The sequence below is a fragment of a genome, unplaced genomic scaffold (assembly GCF_019419815.1).
Source record: "Pyrus x bretschneideri cultivar Hongxiangsu unplaced genomic scaffold, Pyrus_bretschneideri_v1 Contig6, whole genome shotgun sequence".
NCBI classification, from domain to species: domain Eukaryota; kingdom Viridiplantae; phylum Streptophyta; class Magnoliopsida; order Rosales; family Rosaceae; genus Pyrus; species Pyrus x bretschneideri.
In genome coordinates, this window is record NW_025999798.1 from 170,988 (window position 1) to 194,862 (window position 23,875).

The following is a 23,875-nucleotide window of genomic DNA, read 5'->3' on the forward strand; positions in this document are numbered from 1 at the left end:
AGTGAATTACCAGCCCAGTCAGCATCGGTATAGGCCAGAATGTTTTTAGACTCATTTTTCTGCATGAGTATGCCTCTGCCGATCGAACCCTTGAGATATCGGAGTATTCTCTTGACAATTTCCCAATGAACCAATGTAGGAGAATGCATAAACTGACTGATAAGGCTAACGGAGTAAGCAATATCAGGCCTTGTGATAGTGAGGTAAATGAGTTTCCCAACCATGCGTTGATACACATTAGGATTTGATAGGGGTTTACCTGGAGCATCCAATTGAAGTTTGCTAGCAAGTGGGGTGCGAGCAGGTTTGCAGTTGACCATATGTGCTTCTTTAAGAAGTTCAAGAACATACCTCCTTTGATTCAAGAATAACCCCTTGGAAGAGGTAGCCATCTCAATTCCCAGAAAATATTTCAAGGTTCCCAAGTCTTTAATGGCAAACTGTTGGTGAAGCGACCTTTTAAGAGCCTCGAGTTCATCCATGTTGTCCCCCGTGATGATAAGGTCGTCAACATATATAAGAACTATGAGCTTCCCTTGGACACCACTGCGAACAAAGAGAGAGGAGTCAGCATGACTCCTTTTGAACCCTGCCACTTCAAGAACGGAGCTCAGTTTGGCGTACCAAGCTCGAGGAGACTGTTTAAGTCCATATATAGCTTTATGAAGCTTGCAGACTTTGGTAGGTTCTTGTTCTTGAGGGTGTCCTGGAGGTAGCTTCATGTACACCTCTTCTTGAAGCTCACCGTGAAGAAATGCATTTTTAACATCCATTTGAAACAAGGGCCAGTCGTGGTTGACTGCTACTGATAACAACACCCTTACTGTGTTCATTTTGGCGACGGGAGCAAAAGTCTCCTTGTAATCAATACCGTAGGTTTGAGTGAACCCCCGTGCAACCAATCGTGCCTTGTGTCTTTCAATGGTACCATTGGAATTGAATTTGGTCTTGTAAATCCATCTACTCCCTACGGCTTTCTTCCCTTTGGGAAGGTCTACCACACTCCAGGTTTGATTTTCGTTCAGTGCTTTGAGCTCATTATGCATGGCTTCTCTCCACACGGGCATACATACTGCTTCTTGAAAGTTTTTAGGCTCAACATTATTTGTCACCTGACTTAGGAAGGATGCATGAGATGCTGACAGTTTGTGATAAGTAAGAGCTTCAGAAATGGGATGCCTTGCACTGTAAGTGATGTACTCTTGTAGCCGTAGAGGAGGATTGCGATCGCGAGTTGGGTTCCTTTTTGGTGCTGCTACAATTGGTTGTGTGGCAACAACTGGTGCTGGGGCACGAGGTATATCTTCACTGACCATCTCATCAACTGGGGAATCACTTATAGGGTGGTATGGAGGAGTGTCTGTATGGATTTCAGCAAGAGTTGGTAGTGGAAAAATATCCATTAGACTCTCCCCCTGAGAACTATTCGGGGAGTGATTGTTGAAGAAAGGAACGAGTTCATCAAACCGTACATCCCTAGAGACAACCAGCTTCCCAGTGTGTGGGTTATAACATTTGTATCCCTTTTGAGAACTCGAGTACCCCATAAACACACACTTGATAGCTCGAGGTTCGAGTTTATCACGATGATTTGCTTGAACGTGAACATAACAAGTGCATCCAAAAATCCTGAAATGAGTTAAATCAGCAGTTCTTCCCTTCATAACTTCAAAAGGTGATTTGGAATTCAGGACACGAGTGGGAAGTCTGTTAATGATATAGGCTGCAGTGAGGAGTGCTTGGGACCAGAATCTCTTGGGAACTTGCATCTGAAACATAAGAGACCTAGTTTTCTCCAATAAATCCCTATTCTTGCGTTCGGCAACACCATTTTGTTGTGGTGTACCCACACAACTAGTTTGATGCAAGATACCATGACTGCTCAAGTAGTTTGACAGATTATTAGATGTATACTCGGTGCCGTTATCTGACCGTAAGGTATATATTTTTGAGGAGAATTGGTTGGTTATTAGCTTATGAAAGTCTTGAAAAGCTGTAAAAAATTCACTTTTAGACTTTAAGAGATATAACCAGGTAACCCTAGAGTAGTCATCTATGAATGTAACAAAATACTTGTACCCATCAAATGACTCAACACGGGAAGGTCCCCAAATATCTGAGTGTACAACTTCAAAGAGTTTACTGGTTCTAGATTTAGAGGGTACAAAAGGTAGCCTAGTGGCTTTTGACATTTGACAGATCTCACACTCATGTGTGTTGGTACAATAATTTGGAAATAATTTAGACATTACTGGTTCGGAGGGATGAGCGAGGCGTTGGTGCCAAAGTTGATGCTTCTGGACATGGCTTAGGGTGGCAATGGGTTCCTTAATTTGATTGAACTCCTTTGAGATGTAGTACAGACCATTTAAGAAAAAACCCTCACCAATCTTCTTCTGAGTGACTCGATCCTGAAACACAACTGTGTGAGGAGAAAAAATAGCAAGACAGTTCAAAGTATGTGTGATGTTTCCTATGGACAGAAGCTGAAATGGAAATGAGGGTACATATAGTGCCGTAGACTTTACATCACTCCCCATCAATTTAATTTTTCCTTTTCCTAGGACTGGTTCCCCTTTCCCATTCGCTACAGACACATGAGTAGGATTAGGTAATTTTTGAAACTCATGTAGACAAGCTTGGTTGTTGGTTATATGGTCAGTGGCACCTGAGTCTACAATCCAAAAATCGTGTGTGAGATTGAGAGCCGTGGAAAGTGCACAAATGATACCTGGGATATTGCCGGATGTAGTGGTGTTTGAATTTGCCAAAAAACCAGCAAATTTTCCAAGCATTTCTGTGGATTTTTCCGTGGTGACATTGTTCCCCTCAGCGATATCACTCTTCTTTTGGAGAAAGGCGGCAAACTCATTGATCAGGGAGATAGGGCTTGAGGTGAAGTTTGACATCTCTTTAGATGGACAGCTCAAAGATTGAAAGGCTTTAGGCGCAAACCCTTTCCCATCCCTGATCATTTTTCCTTCCTTGTTAAACTTAGGTTTCAACTCAGGGTGTAAAATCCAGCATTTTTCCCGTACGTGCCCCTTGGTGTTGCAGTATGAGCATTTCCAGTCAGCTTTCTTTCCATTAAAGAGCCTTTCACTAGTGAAGTTGTGGTTACTGGTGAAAGCTCTAGCTTCTGGGCTAGACCGGGGCTCAACATGCATTACTTTCCTTCGAGTTTCCTCTCTTTGGACTGCATGACACACGTTGACGAACGATGGTAACTCAGGAGTCATTAGTAAGTGGCTACGCAAGTCTTCATACTCAACTCCCAAGCTTGCCAATAGTTGGAACACTTTATCTTCATCAGCCCTTTTCAAGAGTGCAGCGGATTCAGTGGTGTGTGGACGGTATAGATCAAGTTCATTCCACATAGATTTCATGCTTCCAAGATGCTGAATGAAAGTTTGATTACCTTGCTTAAGTCCAGCGAGGCTTTTCTTCAGTTCAAACACACGGGCAGCGTTGTGTTGACTGCCGTACATTTCCTTGATCGATTCCCATAAGATGTGTGAGGAATCTGAGTAGCTGAAGATCTCAGACAACTTGGGCTCCATCGAGTTAAGTATCCAGGACATAACAAGCTGGTCATTTGAGTGCCATGCATCAAAGGTAGCTGAGGAAGAATCTGGAGGCTTGGTGGTTCCATTTACGTACCCTAGTTTCGATCTTCCTCCTAGAGCAAGAGATATAGCTCGTGACCATGGCAAGTAGTTGAACTCATTCAACAACACGGAGCACAGTCGTGGGTTGCTCTCCCCGAGTTGCACGGTCCTGACTGGTGTTAGGGTTGAGGAACTTGTAGCCTCAGAACTAAATGAGATATCTTCTGCCATCACAACAAATGATGAACAGAGGAAGAAGAATAAGCTAGAAGGATAAACAACAGAGGCAGGACCCTATGGTTCCTGCTCTGATACCATCTTGAAGTTTTGGTTTCAACTTGTTGTTGTTTTCTTATTGAACTGCTGCAATTGCAGCCAGATTTATACACATTTTACATACACGCATGCAATAAACAAACCCAATACAGGGTGTTAGCTTGCTGTCCATGATGCAGCAACTAGAGAAAGGTAAGCAGCACCATGTGGTGTCTAGCTGTCAAGGGATATACAACATTCCTTTTCACGTGCAATATTCTCTTCCATACTACCTGTCTTTCCATACTACCTGTCTCCATACTGTCAATAAATAAAATGGCAGTACTGGTCGAGTGTGACAATCACATATAGATGAAGGTTTGGACCGTTGAGTTAATGTTGTGTTTCGTCATCCGTAGATGGTCTAATGAGTTGATAGCTACAATATGTATATATGCAGAGTAAAGCCTAACAAAGACGAACCAAAATCAATGCATCACATGCTGGAAACCTAAATTTAAAGCCATCGCGATCAATCAAAACAATCCCGCTGTACTTACAGATCGATGAATCCTATATATTTAGAGTTCATATATCTTCTGCATCCATTTTGTGTGTGACTTTTTGTGACCTCTATTAATGATTGACATGTGTTAGTAAAATTGCTTCCTTAACTCTGTTGTCATAAACTTAACATGTCAATCAACCGTGAAGACCGCAATGCTGAAGATTTGATCTCGTACATTTACAGAAGAAGAAAAAATCATTAATAATTGAGGATACGATACCACTTCCCTTCTAACATTTCTTTCGGTGTACATATAATCAATCAAATCAAAACCATCTCATGTTAATTTTGTATATAAAAATTACCCTAAAATTTAGCGATCTTGACAGAGTTGAGATCTGTAATCTGTTAAAAATTCAAAAATCCGGTAACAATAAGTTGTATTGTGTTTTCCTTACATGAAAGACAGTATTACATCAATTAAAACCATACTCGAGCCAAGGTTACAAATTCATATAGAAAGAAGATATGCGAAAAAAATTAAAGAAAAGGAAATAGAGTTTTGCTATGACACATATTTAAACGGCGTGAAATGATTTTTACACTTATAATTGAAGGAACAAAAGAAAATCGAAGCACAAAAACAAAGCGAAAATTGTAGAAAGAGAATACCAGATATTATAATAAACACATGAAAAACCATATTATATATATTTGAATTGAACAAATATTTAGTTAGTTATAGTTTTATAACTGGATCAAAGAAAAGGCACCACCGAAAAAAAAAAGAAGCAACCACCAATTATTGAGGCAAATGCCTTAGTATCCAAAACTGTTAGTTTGTTATATCAATAAAGTGTTAGTTGAGATGAGTAGTGGTACAATATGTAATTAGTCATAGTTAGTTAAGGGTATTGTTGTACAAAGCCAAGAACTACACACACATACACATACTCTAGTGTAATTACATTATCAATTAATGAGAAACATTTTATCCCAATCCAATCTCTCTCTACTTTTCTCTTTCACTCACTCTCTCTGATTTGTTTTTCTTAGTTAGGAAGATATTGGTTTCCATATGTTATCACGCCGCTCTGCCTCACAATGATCGATCCTCTTCCGCTGTTCAAATCAATGAATGTTCATTGATTTCTCTACTGATTTGTCCATTCTCTCTATAATTTGTGTTCTGATTTGATCTCTCTCAGCCATGGCATCACCTTCAGATTCATCTTCTCCAATTGAACCGACATTGCCAAACCCTAATTCCTCTAGAATTTCTTCTGCTTTGAATTCATATACCTTTTTGACAATTCGGAATATTAGTAGTATGGTCCCGATCAAACTGAAGCAATCAAACTATCTTCCATGACGTGCCTTGTTTATGTCGATTCTCCGCAGGTACAAGCTCGTTGGCATCATTGATGGCACTGAATCATGTCTGTCGCCGCTCTTGCCTGATCGTTCTCTCAACCCTGCCTTCGAACTGGGTATGAAAAGGATCAAAACCTTTTCATTTGGTTGAACTTTACGTTGTTTGAGGAAATTATTCCATTCACTGTTGGTGTTTCATCATCAAGTGATCTCTGGATAAAACTTGAGCAGCGATTTGGGGGAGTTTCTGATGCTCACATTCATCAATTACGCTATCTTCTTCAAACTATCCAAAAAGGCTCTCAATCGATCTCAGAATATCAGCAACAAATTAAGGAAATTTCTGATTCACTTGTAGCTGCTGGAGCTGCAATTCTTGATCGAGATTTAATTGCAACGATTCTTCATGGTTTACCTGAGGAATTTGAGTCCTTCATTGACTCAATTATGCTTCGAACCTCATCTACTTCCCTGGATAAACTTCATGGTCTGTTACTTATAAATAAGCTCTCTATGACTCGCCGAAAGCAAGCTATGTCATCCATCACCACTGAGCCATTTCAGGCCTTTTCTATGCAATCTCAGGCACCTCTTATCCCCATTCTTCCACATGCATTTTCTGTTCAACAGTAGCCTTTGCAAAATTCATTCATGCATAATTTCAATCGAGGTCGCAATAATAATCGTAATTATAACAACAACAGAGGGTTCAATCGAGGGAATTTTTCTCGTAATACCTATTCAGGCAACAATCGCAGCAATTTTTCTCATGGCAACTATTAGGGTTCTCGTGGCAATTTTTAGCACTCGTCATCTCCCATCGGTTCTAAAGTTTCTTGTCAGATTTGTGGTTCCACCAGCCATGAGGCCATTGATTGCTTCGATCGAATGAACCCTGAGATCTTTGGCAAAGTACCACCTGCAAAATTGGCTGCTTTATGTGCTCATTACTCTTCTAAATCAAATCCTTCTTAGCTAATTGACTATGGCGCCACATCTCACATAACAAATGACATTGCAAATATCTCAGCTCTTTCTCCCTATACTGGTGAAGATAAGGTTTATATTGGCAATGGTAAAGGTTTGTCCATCTCTCATGTTAGTCATTCATCTTTGAATACTCCTCATGCTTCCTTTAAACTGAGCAATGTCTTACATGTTCCTCACATGAATCATAACTTGTTGTTTGCTTACCAATTCTTAAAAGACAATAATTGTGCATTAACTCTTGACCCTGATGAATCCACTGTAAATGATCGTATTTCGGGGAAGATGCTTTTGCATGGTCCAGTTAAAGATGGATTCTATCTCATTCAAGCATCTAGCTCCACACCTACATTTCCTTCAGTTTTCTTAAGTGTCAAAGCTCATATCTAAGTTTGGCGCCAACGACTGGGACATCCTTCTTCATCAATTTTTTGAAGAATCTTGTCTAGTAATAAAGTAGCATCGTGAGGAAAATATGTTGTTGATTTCTTTTGTAATGATTGTGCTCTTACTAAGAATCACAAACTTCCCTTTTGTGTTTCTAGTTCTTCATCCACTCATTGCTTAGAGTTGCTTCATTGTGACTTGTGGGGTCCTGCCTCCAGTGTTTCACCTAGTGGTTTTTCGGTATTATATGTTACTTGTAGATGATTACAGCGAGTATAGCTGGTTCTTTCCCTTAAAAGCTAAGTCTAAAGCTTTTCATGCATTTGTTGTATTCAAGTCCTATGAAGAGAACTCTCTTGGTAATAAAATAAAGACTTTACGTACGGATTCAGGGGGTGAGTTTACTTCTCATGTTTTTAACTCATTTCTCCAAACTTATGGCATTCTTCACCAGTTAAGTTGTCCCTATATGCCTGAACAAAATGGATGTGCAGAGAGAAAACACAGACATCTTGTTGAAATTGCAAGAACTCTGCTTGTTGCTTCCAAGGTTCCTTATCTTTATTGGGTGGAAGCTTTCTCCACATCTTTATATTTGATTAACAGCCTGCCAATTTCTGGTTTTTCAAAGTCTCCATGGGAATTATTCTTTCATGGGCCTCTTGACTATTCAAGGCTTAAAGTTTTTGGTTGCAACTGTTATCCCTAGCTCAAACCTTATGTTCAATCAAAATTGGATCCCAAAAGTGAAGCTTATGTATTTCTTGGCTATAGTTTGCAACATAAGGGCTACATATGTCTCAATCCAATTACTGGCAGGATGTATATATCTCGACATGTTCTCTTTGATGAAGGCACCTATCCATTTCACAAGTCTACCCAACTATCATCAGTTCACACTACTTCCATTAGCTCACCATCGGTTGATTTGCAATTTTCTATGCCTATCTCTACAACTCCAGATGACCATGCACTTAATCTACCATCTAGCTCTCACATTGGATCTCTGAGTGCCTCTTCTACATCTACCTCTACTAACCATCATGTTCGAAGTGATTCCACTACAAATTCTTTTGTTTTTGCTCCAAGTATTAATGCTATCAACACTCATCATATGGTCACAAGATTGAAAGCTGGTATATACAAGCCTAAGGTATACTCAGCAGCCAAACATCCACTTCTTATTGATCTTGAATATGTTCATACTACATACTTGCAGGCATCCAACTATGCTCATTGGAGATCTGCAATGTAAGAAGAATTCAATGCATTGCAATCTACTGGTACCTGTTTTTTAGTCCTTGCCTCAAATTCCTTGAACATTGTTGGATGTAAATGGGTTTTTAGAATTAAAAAGAAACCAGATGGCACTATAGACAGATATAAAGCTCCCCTTGTGGCAAATGGCTTTCATTAACAGGCTAGTATTAACTATCAAGATACCTTTAGTCTTATAGCCAAATCGGTTACAATTCTTTTATCACTTGCAGTACAATTTAATTGGTTCTTAAATCAATTGGATATAAGCAATGTCTTCCTTCATGGCGATTTAAAAGAAAATGTGTAAATGGAGCAACATGCATGTTTTATTGATCCCTTAAAACCTCAGTATGTTTGCAAATTGAGAAAGTCTCTTTATGGTCTAAAACAAGCACCAAAGGCATGTTTTCACAAATTATTTCAGGTCCTACATACTTTTGGTTTTGTCCAATCTTCTTCAGATGCATCTTTATTTGTTCTCAAATGACCTACCTTTGTAATAGTGCTGGTATATGTAGATGATAAACTTGTTACAAGTCCTAACCTTATATTCTGTCAATCTTTTATTCAGAAATTAAGTGCTATTTTTCTAGTCAAAGATTTGGGGCCTTTGCACTACTTTATGGGACTGGAAGTTCAAAGAATACCTGAAGGTATCTTTCTTCACTAAAGCAATTGTCTTATTGATCTCCTTCAAAAGACAAATATGGAAGGTTCTAAACCTTGCTGCACTCCTCTAAGCTCTACCAAATTTGATCACAGTGGTTCTCTTCTGTCTAATTCCACTGATTATAGGTTTATTGTTGGTGGTCTCCAATATTTGACTTGGACAAGACCAGATCTCTCCTTTGCAGTGAATCAACTTTGCCAATTCATGCATGCTCCGAGAGAACATCATATGTAGGTTGCTAAATGAGTTCTTCGATACTTGAAATGAGCAATTTCTTAAGGCATTTGGTTTAAGAAAAGCTATCTTCATCTCACTGCATACTCAGATGTTGATTGGGTAGGTTGTCTGTTTGATCATAGACCCACTAGTGGTTATAGTGTTTTTCATAGTTCAAACCTAATTAGCTGGAGTGCAAAGAAACAAGCTAATGTAGCTCGATCATCCACCGAAGCTGAGTATCGGTCCTTGGCACACACAGTTGCTGAGCTTACATGGATATGCAAAATATTTCGTGATATTGGCTTCCCTCTCAGTTCTGTCCCTACTATATTCTGTGATAACATCTCGGCTGTCTCTCTTGCTTCAAATCCTGTTTTTCATGCAAGAACTAACATGTCGAAATAGATTATCACTATATTCGAGAGTTGGTTCTTGCACATCTTATCAAAGTTCAGTTTGTTTGTAGTGAAGATTAGTTAGCCGATATCTACACTAAGTCTCTGTCCAAAAACAGGTTTTGTTACTTAAAATCCAAGCTTTCCATTGGCACTCTTGCTGAGTCCAATATTAGCTTGAGGGGGTGTATTGAGACAAATGCCTCAGTATGCAAAACTATTAGTTTGTTATAACAGTAAAGCGTTAGTTGAGATGAGTAGTGGTACAATATGTAATTAGTCATAGCTAGCTAAGGGTATTGTTGTACAAAATCAAGGGCTATACACACACACACGCACACACACTCTCTCTCTAGTGTCATAACATTATCAATTAATGAGAAACATTTTATCCCAATCCAATCTCTCTCTACTTTTCTCTCTCCCTCTTTGACCTGTTTTCTTAGTCAGGAAGATATTGGTTTCTACACCAATCCCATTCACCATTTCATTCTGAATTTTGTTTGTTTGTTGTTTGCTTTGACTTTAGAGCTTGACCACCTCAGGAATATGAACCGGGTACTTATCGATGCAATCAGCCCAGGGCCCATCCGACGTTGTTGTGATGGTCCGATTGCACTTCCAGACCGCGCTGTTGCACTTAAACCCGCTCCCGAACGCAATCTGCCAAACCCTATCACCTTTTTTCATCCTACCCTTCGCCTCGATGTACCCCAACTCGTACCACAGCGACGACGACGACGTATTGCCGAACCTGTGCAGTGTCATCCTCGACGCCTCGCAGTGCTCCGCCGACAGCTGTAAATTCTTCTGCAGCTCGTCGATCACCGCCCTTCCGCCCGCGTGGATGCAGAAGTGCTCGAACGCCTCTCGGAAATCAGGAATGTACGGCTTCCATTTCGGGTTCAAGATTTTCCGGCCGATGAGCGTGAATAGAAACAGCAACTGCTCCGACGCCGGCAGCACCAGCGGGCCGATCGTCGTGATGTTCGATTTCAACGCTTCCCCGGCAATCGCCATCAGATCTTTAGAGAGTGAAATTCCAACTTTGCCTTCCTTGTCTTCTTCCTCGAACACGCACCTATACGCCTTGTCATCGGCTCCCTTGTGTGTCCTTACTACGTGGACCAATCGGTATTTTGCGCGGTGGTGCTCGGACCTCCGGTTTGATAAAAGTAAGGCGGCGCCGCCCATCCGGAAGAGGCAGTTGGGGAGGAGCATCGCCCTCTCGTTGCCTTGGTAATAGTTCGGGGTGATGATCTCGGTGCTGACGACCACCGCGTTGGAGTTGGGATGCACCTGGAGGAGGTCGCGCGCCAAATCGATCGAAATGAGGCCGGCACTGCAGCCCATGCCGGAGAGGTTAAAGCTCTTGATGTTTCTTCGGAGCTTGTACTTGTTGATCACCATCGCCGAGAGCGACGGCGTCGGCGAGAAGAGGCTACAGTTAACAATGAGAATATCGATGTCTTTGGGCTTGAGCCCAGTCTTCTCCAACAGAGAGTCCATGGCGGAGAAGATGACAAGCTCCGCCTCGCCCCTAGCGGCCTCCATGGTGGGGTTGGGCGGAATGTAGTGAATCGCCGGAGGGAGGCAGGTCTCCTCCCCGAGGCCCGAGCGCTCGAGGATCCTCATCTGGAACTCGACGCTCTTGGGGTTGTTGCTGAGGTTGAGGCGGGAGTGCTCCATGAAGGTGGAGAAGGGGACGCGGCAGGTGACCGGAGGCTTGAAACAGGCGTAGTCGACGAGGTAGACGGATCGGGGTTTGGACATAAAGTAGACGGTGGCGATGAAGACGATGAGGAATGAGGAGCAGAGGATTTGGACGAGGTCGAAGTGGAGTGAGTCCCAGAGCTTGAGAAGCTCGTCGGGGCCGAGGCGGAGGACCTCCAGTAGGATTCCGGCCATGATAGGGATGAGAGTGAGGGTAAGAATGTGGTTGACGAGGAACTGGTAGCCGAGCTTGACATACTTGAGCCTGACGGAGTTGGAGAAGTCCGGCAAGATTGGAGGCATGGTTGGATGCTAGGTTTTCGGCAGAAAAGGAGAGAGTTGAGAAGAGATGACGACCACTGGTGGTGGTGAGAGTTCCACTTACATAAAAACACGTATTATACCACCTGTGTTTCTGTCACAACTAAAAATTTCTCGTCGTATTAGGTGGGAAAGGAAGGGGGACGGGGGGGATTTAAAGGCAACGGGACCGGGGCAATGAAGGTGGCAGATGAGGCGATTAAATGGGGAACTTCACGTCACTCAACGCTCCCTTAACTTTGGTATTAATTTTATTTTTCGCATACATTTCTTTTCCACGTGTAACTAAACCCATGCCCTAACATATATAGCTATGGCTACAACCAGTTTTGGGCTTTAAAACTTTACATGTAGGTCTTTCTTTTTTGGTTCCACTAATCATGAGCTTCCCCTCCTGTAATTTGTCAAACATTAACAAGTCAGATAATGTTCGAGAGACCAATATATAATTTTATTTTGTAAATTCTCTTTTTAAGAAAAAAAATGATCAAAGGTGTCCGGCCATGTTATTGTTAGACTCATTTCATAATAGCTTGACACCCTTTGTGTTTTAGTTACAATCGGCCTCATGCTATTTTCACTTATTGTGAGAATTGTTCTAAATGCATTACCAAATATATTTTATTTGAAACTAAATAATTAGTTTTATATGTGCGATCTTTATAACCTAATTTATGGATACAATCATACAAAACGAAAAGAGAGAAAATTTTGATTGTGTCATATTAAGGGGTGGTTTAGGTATACACACTAAACAGAATTTAATTTGATGTGTATTCTCAACTACATGACGATGATGTTATGAATTTGACTTCAAACCATATGCCTAAAAGTATATATAAAATTCGGAAAAAAACATTGAAAATGAAGTCAATTTGAGTCAGCCATTATGTTAGGGAAATTAATTTCCAGTTCCTAATTAATGTGGTTGTTAGTTGTTATTTACTTGAATTGAAAAACAATTTTAGAAGGAATAAAAGGCCTACAGGAAATGTGAAGGAGATTCTCAAAAATGAAATTTTTTATAGATTCTCTATCACCTCATGTTTTTTGCAGAATGTTTTATAATGTTGACAGAGGGTCCATAAAGAGTCTCACTTTAAGAGAGTTTTCCTAATAGTTCTCAAGACCTTCTATTATAATATTTTTTTTTTCAACCAATCGGATAAAAGTATCTTATATTTCTTTTCCCTCCATTTTCCCTCTTTGGAAGGGTACATTAAACTTTTCTTGAAATTTGCCATGGTGATAATCTATAATTTTGTTATATATATTTGCCTTATGTGTGTGTGTATATATATTATTTTTATGTATCTTTTTTTATAGGTAGATAGTGCTAGCTCGATATCTGCAATTGTTTTATATCTCTTTTGTACGTAGATGAAAATGTTAAATATTTTTTCATAAATAGAGCTTATTATATTTTATTCCAACAAAAATAAATGTTATAGGCATCATATTATAAGTAAATCACATGATGGTCAGGAATGGTGGACTGCCTAGGCGAAGCCACCAACTGGTTCATTTAAAAAAATATAGATAATGTTTAGTTATATATCTTTATCTACAAGTAAGCTCATGAATGTTAGAACATCAATTGATAATTAAGAACCTTCAAAACAAAGATATATAGTTCGTATATGCTTTTTCCTATAATTTGTAAATTAATTGTAACAAAAATATAAATGTCAAAATACAAAAGTGAAACCAGGATACACGTACTAACGTAGATGCTTGGCCAAACATATGAATAAGCAATTATGCATGCATGAAAAGTTGATTAGAACCAATAATGGCAATGTTGAATTTCTGATGGTGACGATGGAGATGGGAGATCGATATACAACTAGATAACAGTGACAGTGGTCGATACTGAACCATGCATTATACGTGTTAATATATTAGTGATGATGGGATGTCAAACCCTAATATTGTTGCGGTGTCTCCATGAACGCAAATTAAATTTATATTTGCTTATAGAGTTAAATGTATTGAGATGATCTTTAACGACTTTGCTGATAAATTAATATCTCTCACTATTATTTAAAAAATGCTAACAAGACTCTCTTAAAGTGTAATTCTCTATGGACACTATTATGTCACATTTTAACGTTAATTTTTGTGTCAACGTTATAAAGCATTATGCCAAAAACATAAAGTCGTAGAGAGTCCATGAGAAGTTCCACACTTAAGGGAGTTTTCTCTTATTATTTTTTTGTTCATTTTTCATATTTGTTCTCCTTCCAGTTCATCAACGAAATTATGTATTGTTTTGTTTATGAAATGAATTGGTTACTTGTCGGCAAAATGAAATGAATTTGTTACTCGTCGGCAAAACGCACTAGATAAATTGATTTATTTTGTAAATAATGCATTTCATGCTGCAAAAACAAATTGGACGTATAAATGTTCACATCTGATGAGTACGTTGGAGCTCATAAGGTATTTAGTTAACCCTAAAGAACAAGAACAAGAAGTGGTATCCCGTCATCATAAGTCGTGACCTCTCATGTCAATAGTTCAACGTAAGTTTTCTTTTACAAGTTATATCATAGATGCTAAATATCATAATAGTGTTACATGTGACATATAAGTTGCTTTTTTTAATAGCTTTGAAACATTATGTTTCCAAATTAACCCTACAAAATTTGGAGTTTTTATTTATTTATTTATTATTTTCTGGGATTATGAGAGACGAAGAAGAAGAAGAAGAAGAATCACGAGTAGGTTGACTGAATGGAGTATGCCATGTTTGACATTTGATCTTTGACAGATAAATAAGAGAGAGAGAGAGAGAGAGAGAGAGAGAGAGAGAGAGAGAGAGAGTATTTACGTGGGCAATGACCAAGTCCAATAGGAGCAGTGTGGAAGGAAGTGATGGAGGCAACGTGCGTAACCGTAGGCTGGAGAAATTGGGTAGGTTGGTCATAAAATGTTGAGATAAATTTAGGAAAGTGTTATTGGCATTTCAAATATCTCATCTCATACCTTTTACAAATGTATTTTTTTTCTTTTCAAATATAGAAAATTTAAACTGTACAATAAAATTTTTGAAATACCAATAACAATTCTTTAAATTTAATGATCGCTTCAATGGGGTATTGCATCTCCAGTCTGCATGATGTGAGCTTGTAGGACGACGGTGCGGCCCATTCTGTAAGCATCCCTTGGCCCATTTAAAGCTTTTGGATATCTATTTTTCCCAACATCTAAATCCACAACCACAAACAAATTAAACAATAACATAAACGCTTTCAATAGATCACTCATAGTTAGGCTTGGTAATTTCTTACCCAATTCATAACCCAACTTAAAATAATACGAAAATAACGAGTTTTGAGTCTACTTGTTAATGAGTTGGGTCGTTATCGGATAATCTGTTAAGAACTCGTTAATGTGTTGGGTCGTCATCGGGTAACCTGTTAAGAACTCGAAAATATATCGTTTTTCAGATTTAGACATTAGGTATAATAATTTCTTACATTGCTCGTTAACCCGACACGAAACCACCCGACTGATTAACAAATCAGGCCATTATTGAGTCACCTTTTAAGAACCTGTTAAAATAACGGCTTTGACTAAACATGACGGGTTAAAATAATGAGCATGATACGAAAAAGACACAAACATGACAAACATGAATAGTCATGGCAATAGGTAATAAAATATTAGTATTTTTTATTTTATAAAATAATAAAAAATAATTTTAAATTTTGAATAGGATTTTTAACCAATCTCATCACACCAGTGCCATTATCCGAAAGTAAAATTTTTGTAGATAGATTACGATAAGATTTTTAACCAATTATGTCACTCGACATGTTCTTAGTTGTTTAGAATCGTTAAAAATATTGAAATGCGGTGTAAAGTGGGAGAAAATGATAAGGTATTTAATTTTTGAAATTTTTTTTTTTTTGAAATTTTTTGAATCTTTAATATTTTTTTTTTAAATTTTATTAACTTAATTAATCTGGACCATTGGATTACAAAAAAAAAATTGAAATCCAACAGTCCAAAATGTGACACGTGGCCCACCATAACATTTTTGGTTTTTTTTTCTTTTTCTTTTTAATTTTTAAAGCTTGAAAACATGGACCGTTGATCTGGAAATCAACGGTCCAGACTTCAAATTCAAAGGTAACTAAGTGGGGCTGACATGCAGGTCCCAATATTTAAAAATATGTTGGTAGCGCACCCCCACGTGTGCGTGTGGTGCACGCGTCTAACGCAAATTTTTTTATAACGTGGCTACGTATGCCTTGCATCACAAAGTCTTTAGGTACTCGAGCCTTGAACTCCCACCTGCCCTCTCCCACAAGCTCCCCCTTAACCTAATTGCCCGAATAGCTGGAGCTAGTTGGGAAGGCAATTGGCTTGGATTTGCTCCCTGTCCACCGGGTCGTTCACCACGCTGAATCTGCTCTTATAGGTTATGAAAGTAGGCCGGTGAAGGAAGTCATGCCTATAATATCCAATTCATGTAATATTTGGACAACATGCATACACACACAAAGATACCATTTTGATGAGTAATTATGAGGGCTAGCTTATTCCTGTCCCACATTTGTACGTCCTAAAAGTCTTTCAGTTTACAAATCTGCAAGACCAGGAGGCAGATTGTCTGCCCTCCTGTTTAGGTGTCTTTTACATCTTTTTTTTTTTTTTACAGTCACGGTTAAGTTACGTTAATATTTTATATTCTTATTATTTTTGTCTTATTATCTCTAAAAAAAAAACAATATAAAATGTTAACGTGGCTTAATCGTGACCGCACAAAATAGGAGGGGATGGAAATGACACCCAAACAAGAGGGCAGACAATCTACCTCACCACGACCTCCCTACGTCTGTTGTAAATGAAGCTCCTTTTTGCATTTTTTATATGTAAAAAGTTTAACTTTATTAATTTCAATGTACTCGCACGCCAATAAAAATTGATGTAAATTGTAAAGGGACAAGAGGGCTCGAAATTTTTTCACAAGGCCAAAAAAAATTTCATAGTTTTTGTGGTGACACGGTACTTCAGTGTGATCCTTATGATGAAAATTTTATTAAATAAACCTTTATGGTGAACTCTAATGGTAATTGTGGTTCAAATCCAAACTCACGTTAAATAAACACACACGACTATGAAGTGGAAATGTTAAATCAAGTTAAGAAGGCCAGGACATCTGTCGCAAGTTATAGTAGACTTAGGGTTCAACTAAAGTTGAATTTGACGGAAAAGAGGAGTCTTGAACGACATCGAAGACCTTTGATGGAAAATCCTGTTGTTTTTTTTATAAACCATTGTTGTCTGCATTGTCTACCACGATTAATTATGGTTCCCTCAATTGACAGGATCTTATTGTCTCATTGCAACACCACCAAAGCCTCAAGAGGCAGAAACAAAAGGCAGGAGCTCCCAAATGGGCACCAAATTGAATATATAGGCACATGCATACGCTTAATGTATATATATACACAGAGAGAGACAAGCAACACCAAAACGCTATAACGGCAACTAAAAGCAAGGGAAGTCCATCTCTTGCCGATACCAATACCAAAAAGGGAGCGGGTTGTGACACCCAACGGATTAGTCTCACTCTCGTGTTTGCTAACGATTCAACCACTGGAGTTGCTCGATTTTTCTTGCCGTCGGATCCATTGCCAGGTGATGGAGGAGAAAGAGGTCGTTATTCATATTTCCACGGGATCCATCACCAAATCAAACAACAGATATCTGACCTTAATCTGGATTGAAATGACAAATTTAATCTCTCAATGTGACAGTCACGTTGTTTATTCAACAAAAGTTTAGGTTTAAACCTCAATTGCTAAGGGTTCACCACATGACCAAATTAATAGCTTTTTTACCACAAAAATCACATTGAAAATGTCATTTCACCACAAAAACCACGTAAAAAATTTGGGCATATGAAATCTCATGTGTCGTGTGGGAAAACAGATAAGCATTTATTAGCATCATGGACCATTACTCGCCAATCCTCACGGATCACCGTGCGGATAAAAATGTAGCAGGACAGTAGGAGTTCAGTAGGCGGGCCAGTAGCACGCATGCCAAGGATAGCTGTCCAAGGGTTGAAAGCCAGTAGTAAACCAGTCAGCTAGCTGAAGTTAGAAAGTTCAGAAGTAGCTGCAATTGCTATTTCATTCCCTTTGTTCTAATTGTAAACGCTCTTCTTCCAATAGGAGCGATTCTTTGCCTTGACGCTGTGAGAGCTTCCGGTCCTTGAGTATGAGTACTCCTATCCGCTCTTGGGTTCATAACCGGTCCTATTGAATCAGTTGCACATGAATACGGTCTTCTCGGCTTTCCCTTTCCTCCTTGGCTTTGACTCTTTCGATCTCTGGTCTGCCTGTCTGTAACCAATGCCTAGATGACTGTCTTGGCTTTCTGTCTCGACTTTCTTCCTTCCTGCTGTCTTGGTGAAGACTGTGGTAGTAGTATCGGTTTTTTGCTTGGTTGATTGAATATCTCTTTCCTTGCCTACCGAGAGTAGCCTTAGTCTTAATCCGCCTTTAGGGAGTGAAGTGAATCGGGGGTGATATAATAAGTTGTGAAAGAATCGGTTTAGAACGTATCCGCTGTTTTAGCCATATCCGCAGCGCTCGTCCTTTCTTCCTAGATGCTTTGAATATCCCTGTACCGCCGATTGCCTTTATTACCGGATTACTAGAAAGTAAATTTGAGTGAGATATTGACACATCTCGTCACATATTGTTGTACCACATGACTTCTTGTGGCAGATGAGTATTTCACGTGGGTACTACTCTTCCAACAAGTTTGATTGCTGGTGTAGAACGAAATAGAAGTAACATATGCCATTATATCGTAATTAATATATAGAGTTAATTTAAGAAATGAAGCAACCAGGCCAACCACATTTTACCCTCTTAGGCAATCTTGAACAACTCTATGTTCTTCTAGTTTGATATGATTCGACATTTTAAGCATATCAATTTAGATTTAGCACCAAACATGAAAGAACATTTTATTCTACTTTTGAAAAATTGAAAGAAAACAATATATAATTTCATGCTTGTCTATATTATAAGAATAGGAAAAGGGACAAATCACTTTACCATCTTTTCCCATTGTTGCTATACAAGAAAATGCCTTGTCAAACTTTATGTCTATCTAATTTAAGGGATATATTAGCTTTGTTGAATATAAATACGGGTGTAAGTCCATGCTCAAGAGTGCGACTTTAGTTAAGGTGGATGTAATCCTCGTTATTCACTTGACTTCAAATGTAATTTTGCTGTACTAAGATTAATTTAAAATAAAATATCATTTCTATAAAAAAATAAAAATAAATGACAGATGACCCTCTGTACAATAAGCTATTATAACTTGCCCCTTCCGTCTTCCTCTCCCTCAATCCTGTCTCCATGAATATGGGTTTTGGGTCTACTGCTCGCCCCCTCCACCTCTGCTCCAGTAGCTTCTGGGTTTTGGGTATGGGTTTACGGTGACTTTGAAGTGGCCGATGTCATGCTGAAGTCAACATGATGTCAGATGACACTCATGCGCAAGGTCAAGCAATCGTTGCCCAATTGAGCAGTCCGACAGTGTGGGGCCCAGTAATTGCCCGACTGTTTCGTATGGGCTGGGGCAAGGTTTTTGGTTTTCTGGGCAATAATCTGCCCAATTGCCAGACAATTGGGTGTGGGGTGGAACTGCTCTTAGCCCACTGCACATTGCCGAGCAGCAAATAAAACTCTAACCGGTTGAGATTCAATGTTCAATCTGATCCAATAAAAAATGAAAGTTCAGACTGGGAAGCTTCACTGGGCTTGTGGGGGAGACACCGTGAGCTTAGATGGTTCAGCACATAGTAATTGCTACCCAACTTGAGTCAGCTCTCGGCTGAGCCTCTTCTTTTTCTTTTTCCTGTAAACAATAACGATACACATGCACACACACAGCTCGTGCCGTTAAAGAATGGCAATAATGAGTCAGCCCACCTGGTGGGTGGAATGAGTTATCTACCAACTTTAAAATTAAAGATGCTACGTGAAAACTAGTCGTCAAATGAAAAATGCAGACCACATGACCTTTGACCTGATTTTTCACAGTTTTGGATGAAAAAAAGTCAAAAACAAGAAGCTGCAAAACCCAGCTTTAAAAAATCGACTTTTTTCACATCTGTTTTACATAAAAGTTTACCAAACACTCTAATACTGTTTTTTTTTTTTTTTTTCAAAAGCACTTTTACAAAAAAGTTTACCAAACACTCTGCTGCTTTATTTCACAGCTGCTTATTCTCACAGCAGAATCAACTTTTTTTCAAAGCACAACAATACCAAACCAGCCCTTTATTGTTTGTTTTCTCTTTTTGTCCGAACTTCACTTTCTAACACCACCCGATGCATAAAAACGTACTTTGACAAGTAAACCTACACAAACGAGTCCGGATCATTTTCGGATTCTCTGTGAATTGGTTCGTTCATCGTATATCATGCGATCAATTTTCATCAGATACTGTTTGTATTCAAATTTAAAATAATTTCTAACCGTACGATGTACAATAAACAAAGATAATACACGAATCTTCGAAATTCTCACAAAGAAGATCCGGAGAGGATCCTTATTCTACACAAACATCCACCAAACCTGGCAGGTGGAATGAGTTATCCACCAACTTTAAAGATGCCACGTGAAAACTAATACTCAAATGAAAAATGCAAACCACCTGACCCTTTCTAACACCCCTTGATACATAATAAAAACATACTTTTACAAGTAAACCCACACAAATATCCACAAAACCAGACGGAGAAGATGCCAGAATACTGTGTAACTGGAGGAACAGGCTTCCTAGCTGCTTACTTAGTGAAGGCCTTGCTAGACAAGGGCCATGTTGTCCGCACCACGGTTCGAAACCCAGGTATCTACATTTGCAGTTATCAGCTACTTCCATCAATTTCATAGTTTTTTCCTATATCCAAACGATATTCTACTTTAAATGAATTTAAAGTTGAAGAAAAGGGGATTCGAACTAGGGCGCAATACACTCTAGCTAATATGACTATGCTCGAGTCTTCTCATAATTTATAATTTTATGTTGTCCCTGTTAGCATACAATTCACAAACACCAAGACCAAAACATGAACTACAACCTAGAGAGAATCAACCGATTATGTGTATAAGAAACTAGGAAGGAAAACATACTTGCAGCAGCACCAGAACTCGAAGCCATAGCAGCAAGCTTTCAGTGATCCTTCTCTTCTCTTGCAGATTACTCGACTCACAGATAGGTTTTTGGTCCAATATGAGCATGTATTGTGAGAAGAGAGCCCACTATATATATACATATAGACTTTACCAAAACAGACTAGGATTCCCTATCAAAATCCACATACGAAACAAATACTTGTTTCCGTGTTCTGCAAAACTGACCTCAATGCTATACAAAATTCTTCTTTGCCAAGGATCAGCATTCCTTTCATCAACAAGACTTTCTATCAAATTGAATACCTATAACCGGTTCTAAAACTTCTCTATTTCATACTCATATTTTTACAATCCCGTGATTCCATCTATGTATTTAGATATGATCAATGGTAGAGCTAGAAATCGAAGCTAGCAGGGGCCTCTAAACCGTATGAAAGAAATTGGACAAAAAATAATATAACTAATGCGAGAAAAGTTCATTTTTATAGTAGAACAGAAAATTTTAATCAAAAGAGAGGAATGAAGTCGTGAAAATAAAAATAAGATTGAGAAAATTATATCATAAGCACTGAACTTCTTTATAAGTTCCTACTAAGAAATTGAACAAAAATTACTGCACCGAATTGATAAAAAATTCTTCTTATATGCCATATATGCGTGGTTCCAGTGTTCAACAAATCATGCAAAAGGGTGACTAACAAAGAAAGACTAGTTGATATAAGGATTTGGTTTCATAACAATACTACTGTAAAACACATTTTTTTTTGTCAATTAGAGAAATATAATAAAGCTAGCTTGAAGGAAAAGAACATAAATCAAAGAATACAAACCATCCAATAAAAAAACACAAACAGAAACAAAAAGTGAAGACTTTAGGATAGGCCGGGCCTCTCCTAGTCCTCAAGCAGCTCCGCCACTGGAAATGATTGCAGTTCATGTAGCTAGCATTTACAATTGTTAGTGTTTTATCCTCTTGGTGACAGAGGATGTGGGGAAGGTGGGTTATTTGTGGGAGTTTAATGGAGCCAGGGAAAGGCTCAAGATGTTGAAAGCTGATTTGATGGTGGAAGGAAGCTTTGATGAGGCTGTACGAGGCGTCGATGGAGTCTTCCACACCGCATCACCCGTTCTTGTTCCATACGACGACAATGTTCAGGCAAATTAAATTCTTCGTTTGATCTTTTTGTTCTCCTTTCCCGTTGTTAAACTTCGTTTTATGTAATTCAATCATATTTTTTAATCGATGGGAGAAAACTTGAAAGCTTTCAAAACTGCAGAGTGCAGAGTGCTAAAATGTGGTACGTTCTTGAAAATATTCAAGCTAAAACGAAACTTTCATTGATTGATTGATTGTAGGCAAATTTGATTGATCCATGTATAAGGGGCACACTGAATGTTCTGAATTCATGCTCAAAAGCACGTGTGAAACGGGTTGTGCTCACCTCTTCTTGCTCTTCAATAAGATATCGTTACGATGCCCAGCAGGCCTCTCCTCTCAACGAATCACATTGGAGTGATGCTGAGTACTGCAAACACTACAATGTAACCACGTACAAAACCCTTCCAGTCCATGTTTAGCTCCAGAATCCAGATGCATTATAAACAATAACACGTACATGTTGAATTGACGTTGACATGCAATATTCATGTGTAAATTATTGTTTGTGTACAGCTCTGGTATGCTTATGCAAAAACTACAGCAGAGAAGGAAGCCTGGAGAATTGCTGGGGAAAGCGGAATGGATCTCGTTGTGGTGAATCCGTCGTTCGTGGTTGGTCCTCTGCTAGCACCACAACCAACCAGCACTCTATATATGATACTGGCTATACTGAAAGGTTGTACCGCGTGATGATGTTCTAGTACCGAACAATTATTTATCCAATTTGAGAATAAGTAATTGAATTTGCAATTTCTGCGATAGGTTCAAGTGGGGAGTACCCGAACACGACAGTAGGATTTGTGCACATAGATGATGTGGTAGCTGCGCACATTTTAGCAATGGAGGAAAGCAAGGCGTCGGGAAGGCTGATATGTTCGAGCTCGGTTGCGCACTGGTCGGAGATCATTGAGATGCTGAGGGCCAAATATCCATCCTATCCATATGAAAACAAGTGAGTATATATAAAAGGCGATCTCAAGCCAACAAGGCTTCACGCTTTCCAAGGGTCGGGGTGGAACGTTAATCGTATATATAGTTTCCTAAATTTCCGTTGGTTTAATGTGGAAAATTATAAATGGAATTATCTTTGTATTTTTCAGGTGTAGCAGCGTGGAAGGAGACAGTAATCCACATAGCATGGATAACGGTAAAATTGCTCAACTGGGATTTCCACCTTTCAAAACGCTTGAAACAATGTTCGATGACTGCATCACTAGTTTCCAACAGAAGGGATTTCTATGAAAGAATTGCACAAGGCTTTGCTTTTGAGTGCATTCCAAGTTCCGTTTTTAGATATAGTTTGAGCTTTTATCCTTGCACCCGAAGCCTAAGTTCGATTTTTCCCTCCTTCAGTATCACTATAAATAATAGGTGCGGAATGAGCAAGGGTGATAAAGCAAGATCTCCATCCTTATTTGTGTTTTGTTATGTTCTTTTCCTTTGATTTCAATTAATCAAAAAGAAAGAGACATTCCTCGCTTTGATTTCAATCCAAAGAGAACCGTTAATCACGGTTTCTTTTTGTTTAGCCACAATTTTTTTATTTACATAGATTACCATCTAAAATTCTAAAGTACAAAATCTCATCAACTATCTTTTCAATAATTACCAGGAAACTTTTTCCCCAGTAGCCAAGATGAATACAGTACGTGTTCTTATCTCATTAGCTGAAAATTTGAATTGGCCACTGAAACAATTTGACGTAAAAAATGTTTTTCTTCATGGGCATTCGGAAGAAGAAGTATATATGGATTTTCCTCCCGAATATAATGTCGGAGGGAAAACCGGAGTGTTTAGGTTGCAAAAGTCACTTTATGGGCTTAAGCAATTTAGGCAGAT

General features: G+C 38.9%; 2 protein-coding genes across 3 annotated transcripts; one reads left to right on the plus strand and one right to left on the minus strand.

Annotated features, from left to right (window-relative positions):
• Positions 1–9,869: 9,869 nt before the first annotated feature.
• LOC103947136 (3-ketoacyl-CoA synthase 6) lies at positions 9,870–11,824 on the minus strand. Its single transcript, XM_048572034.1, has one exon. It carries the CDS (start codon positions 11,677–11,679, stop codon positions 10,189–10,191), a length of 1,491 nt encoding a protein of 496 aa, XP_048427991.1. The 5' UTR covers positions 11,680–11,824; the 3' UTR covers positions 9,870–10,188.
• An 8,627-nt stretch (positions 11,825–20,451) lies between these two features.
• Positions 20,452–23,526, plus strand: LOC103947145 (tetraketide alpha-pyrone reductase 2). 2 transcript variants are annotated; one of them, XM_009358001.3, is made up of 6 exons: positions 20,452–20,590; positions 21,861–22,033; positions 22,234–22,419; positions 22,550–22,712; positions 22,799–22,988; positions 23,137–23,526. In XM_009358001.3, the coding sequence occupies exons 1-6, from the start codon at positions 20,485–20,487 to the stop codon at positions 23,276–23,278; spliced, it is 960 nt and encodes a 319-aa protein (XP_009356276.1). In that variant the 5' UTR covers positions 20,452–20,484; the 3' UTR covers positions 23,279–23,526. The 2 variants fall into 2 exon arrangements, with proteins under 2 accessions (XP_009356276.1, XP_048427992.1); XM_048572035.1 differs by having other exon boundaries at positions 21,948–22,033.
• Positions 23,527–23,875: the final 349 nt, after the last annotated feature.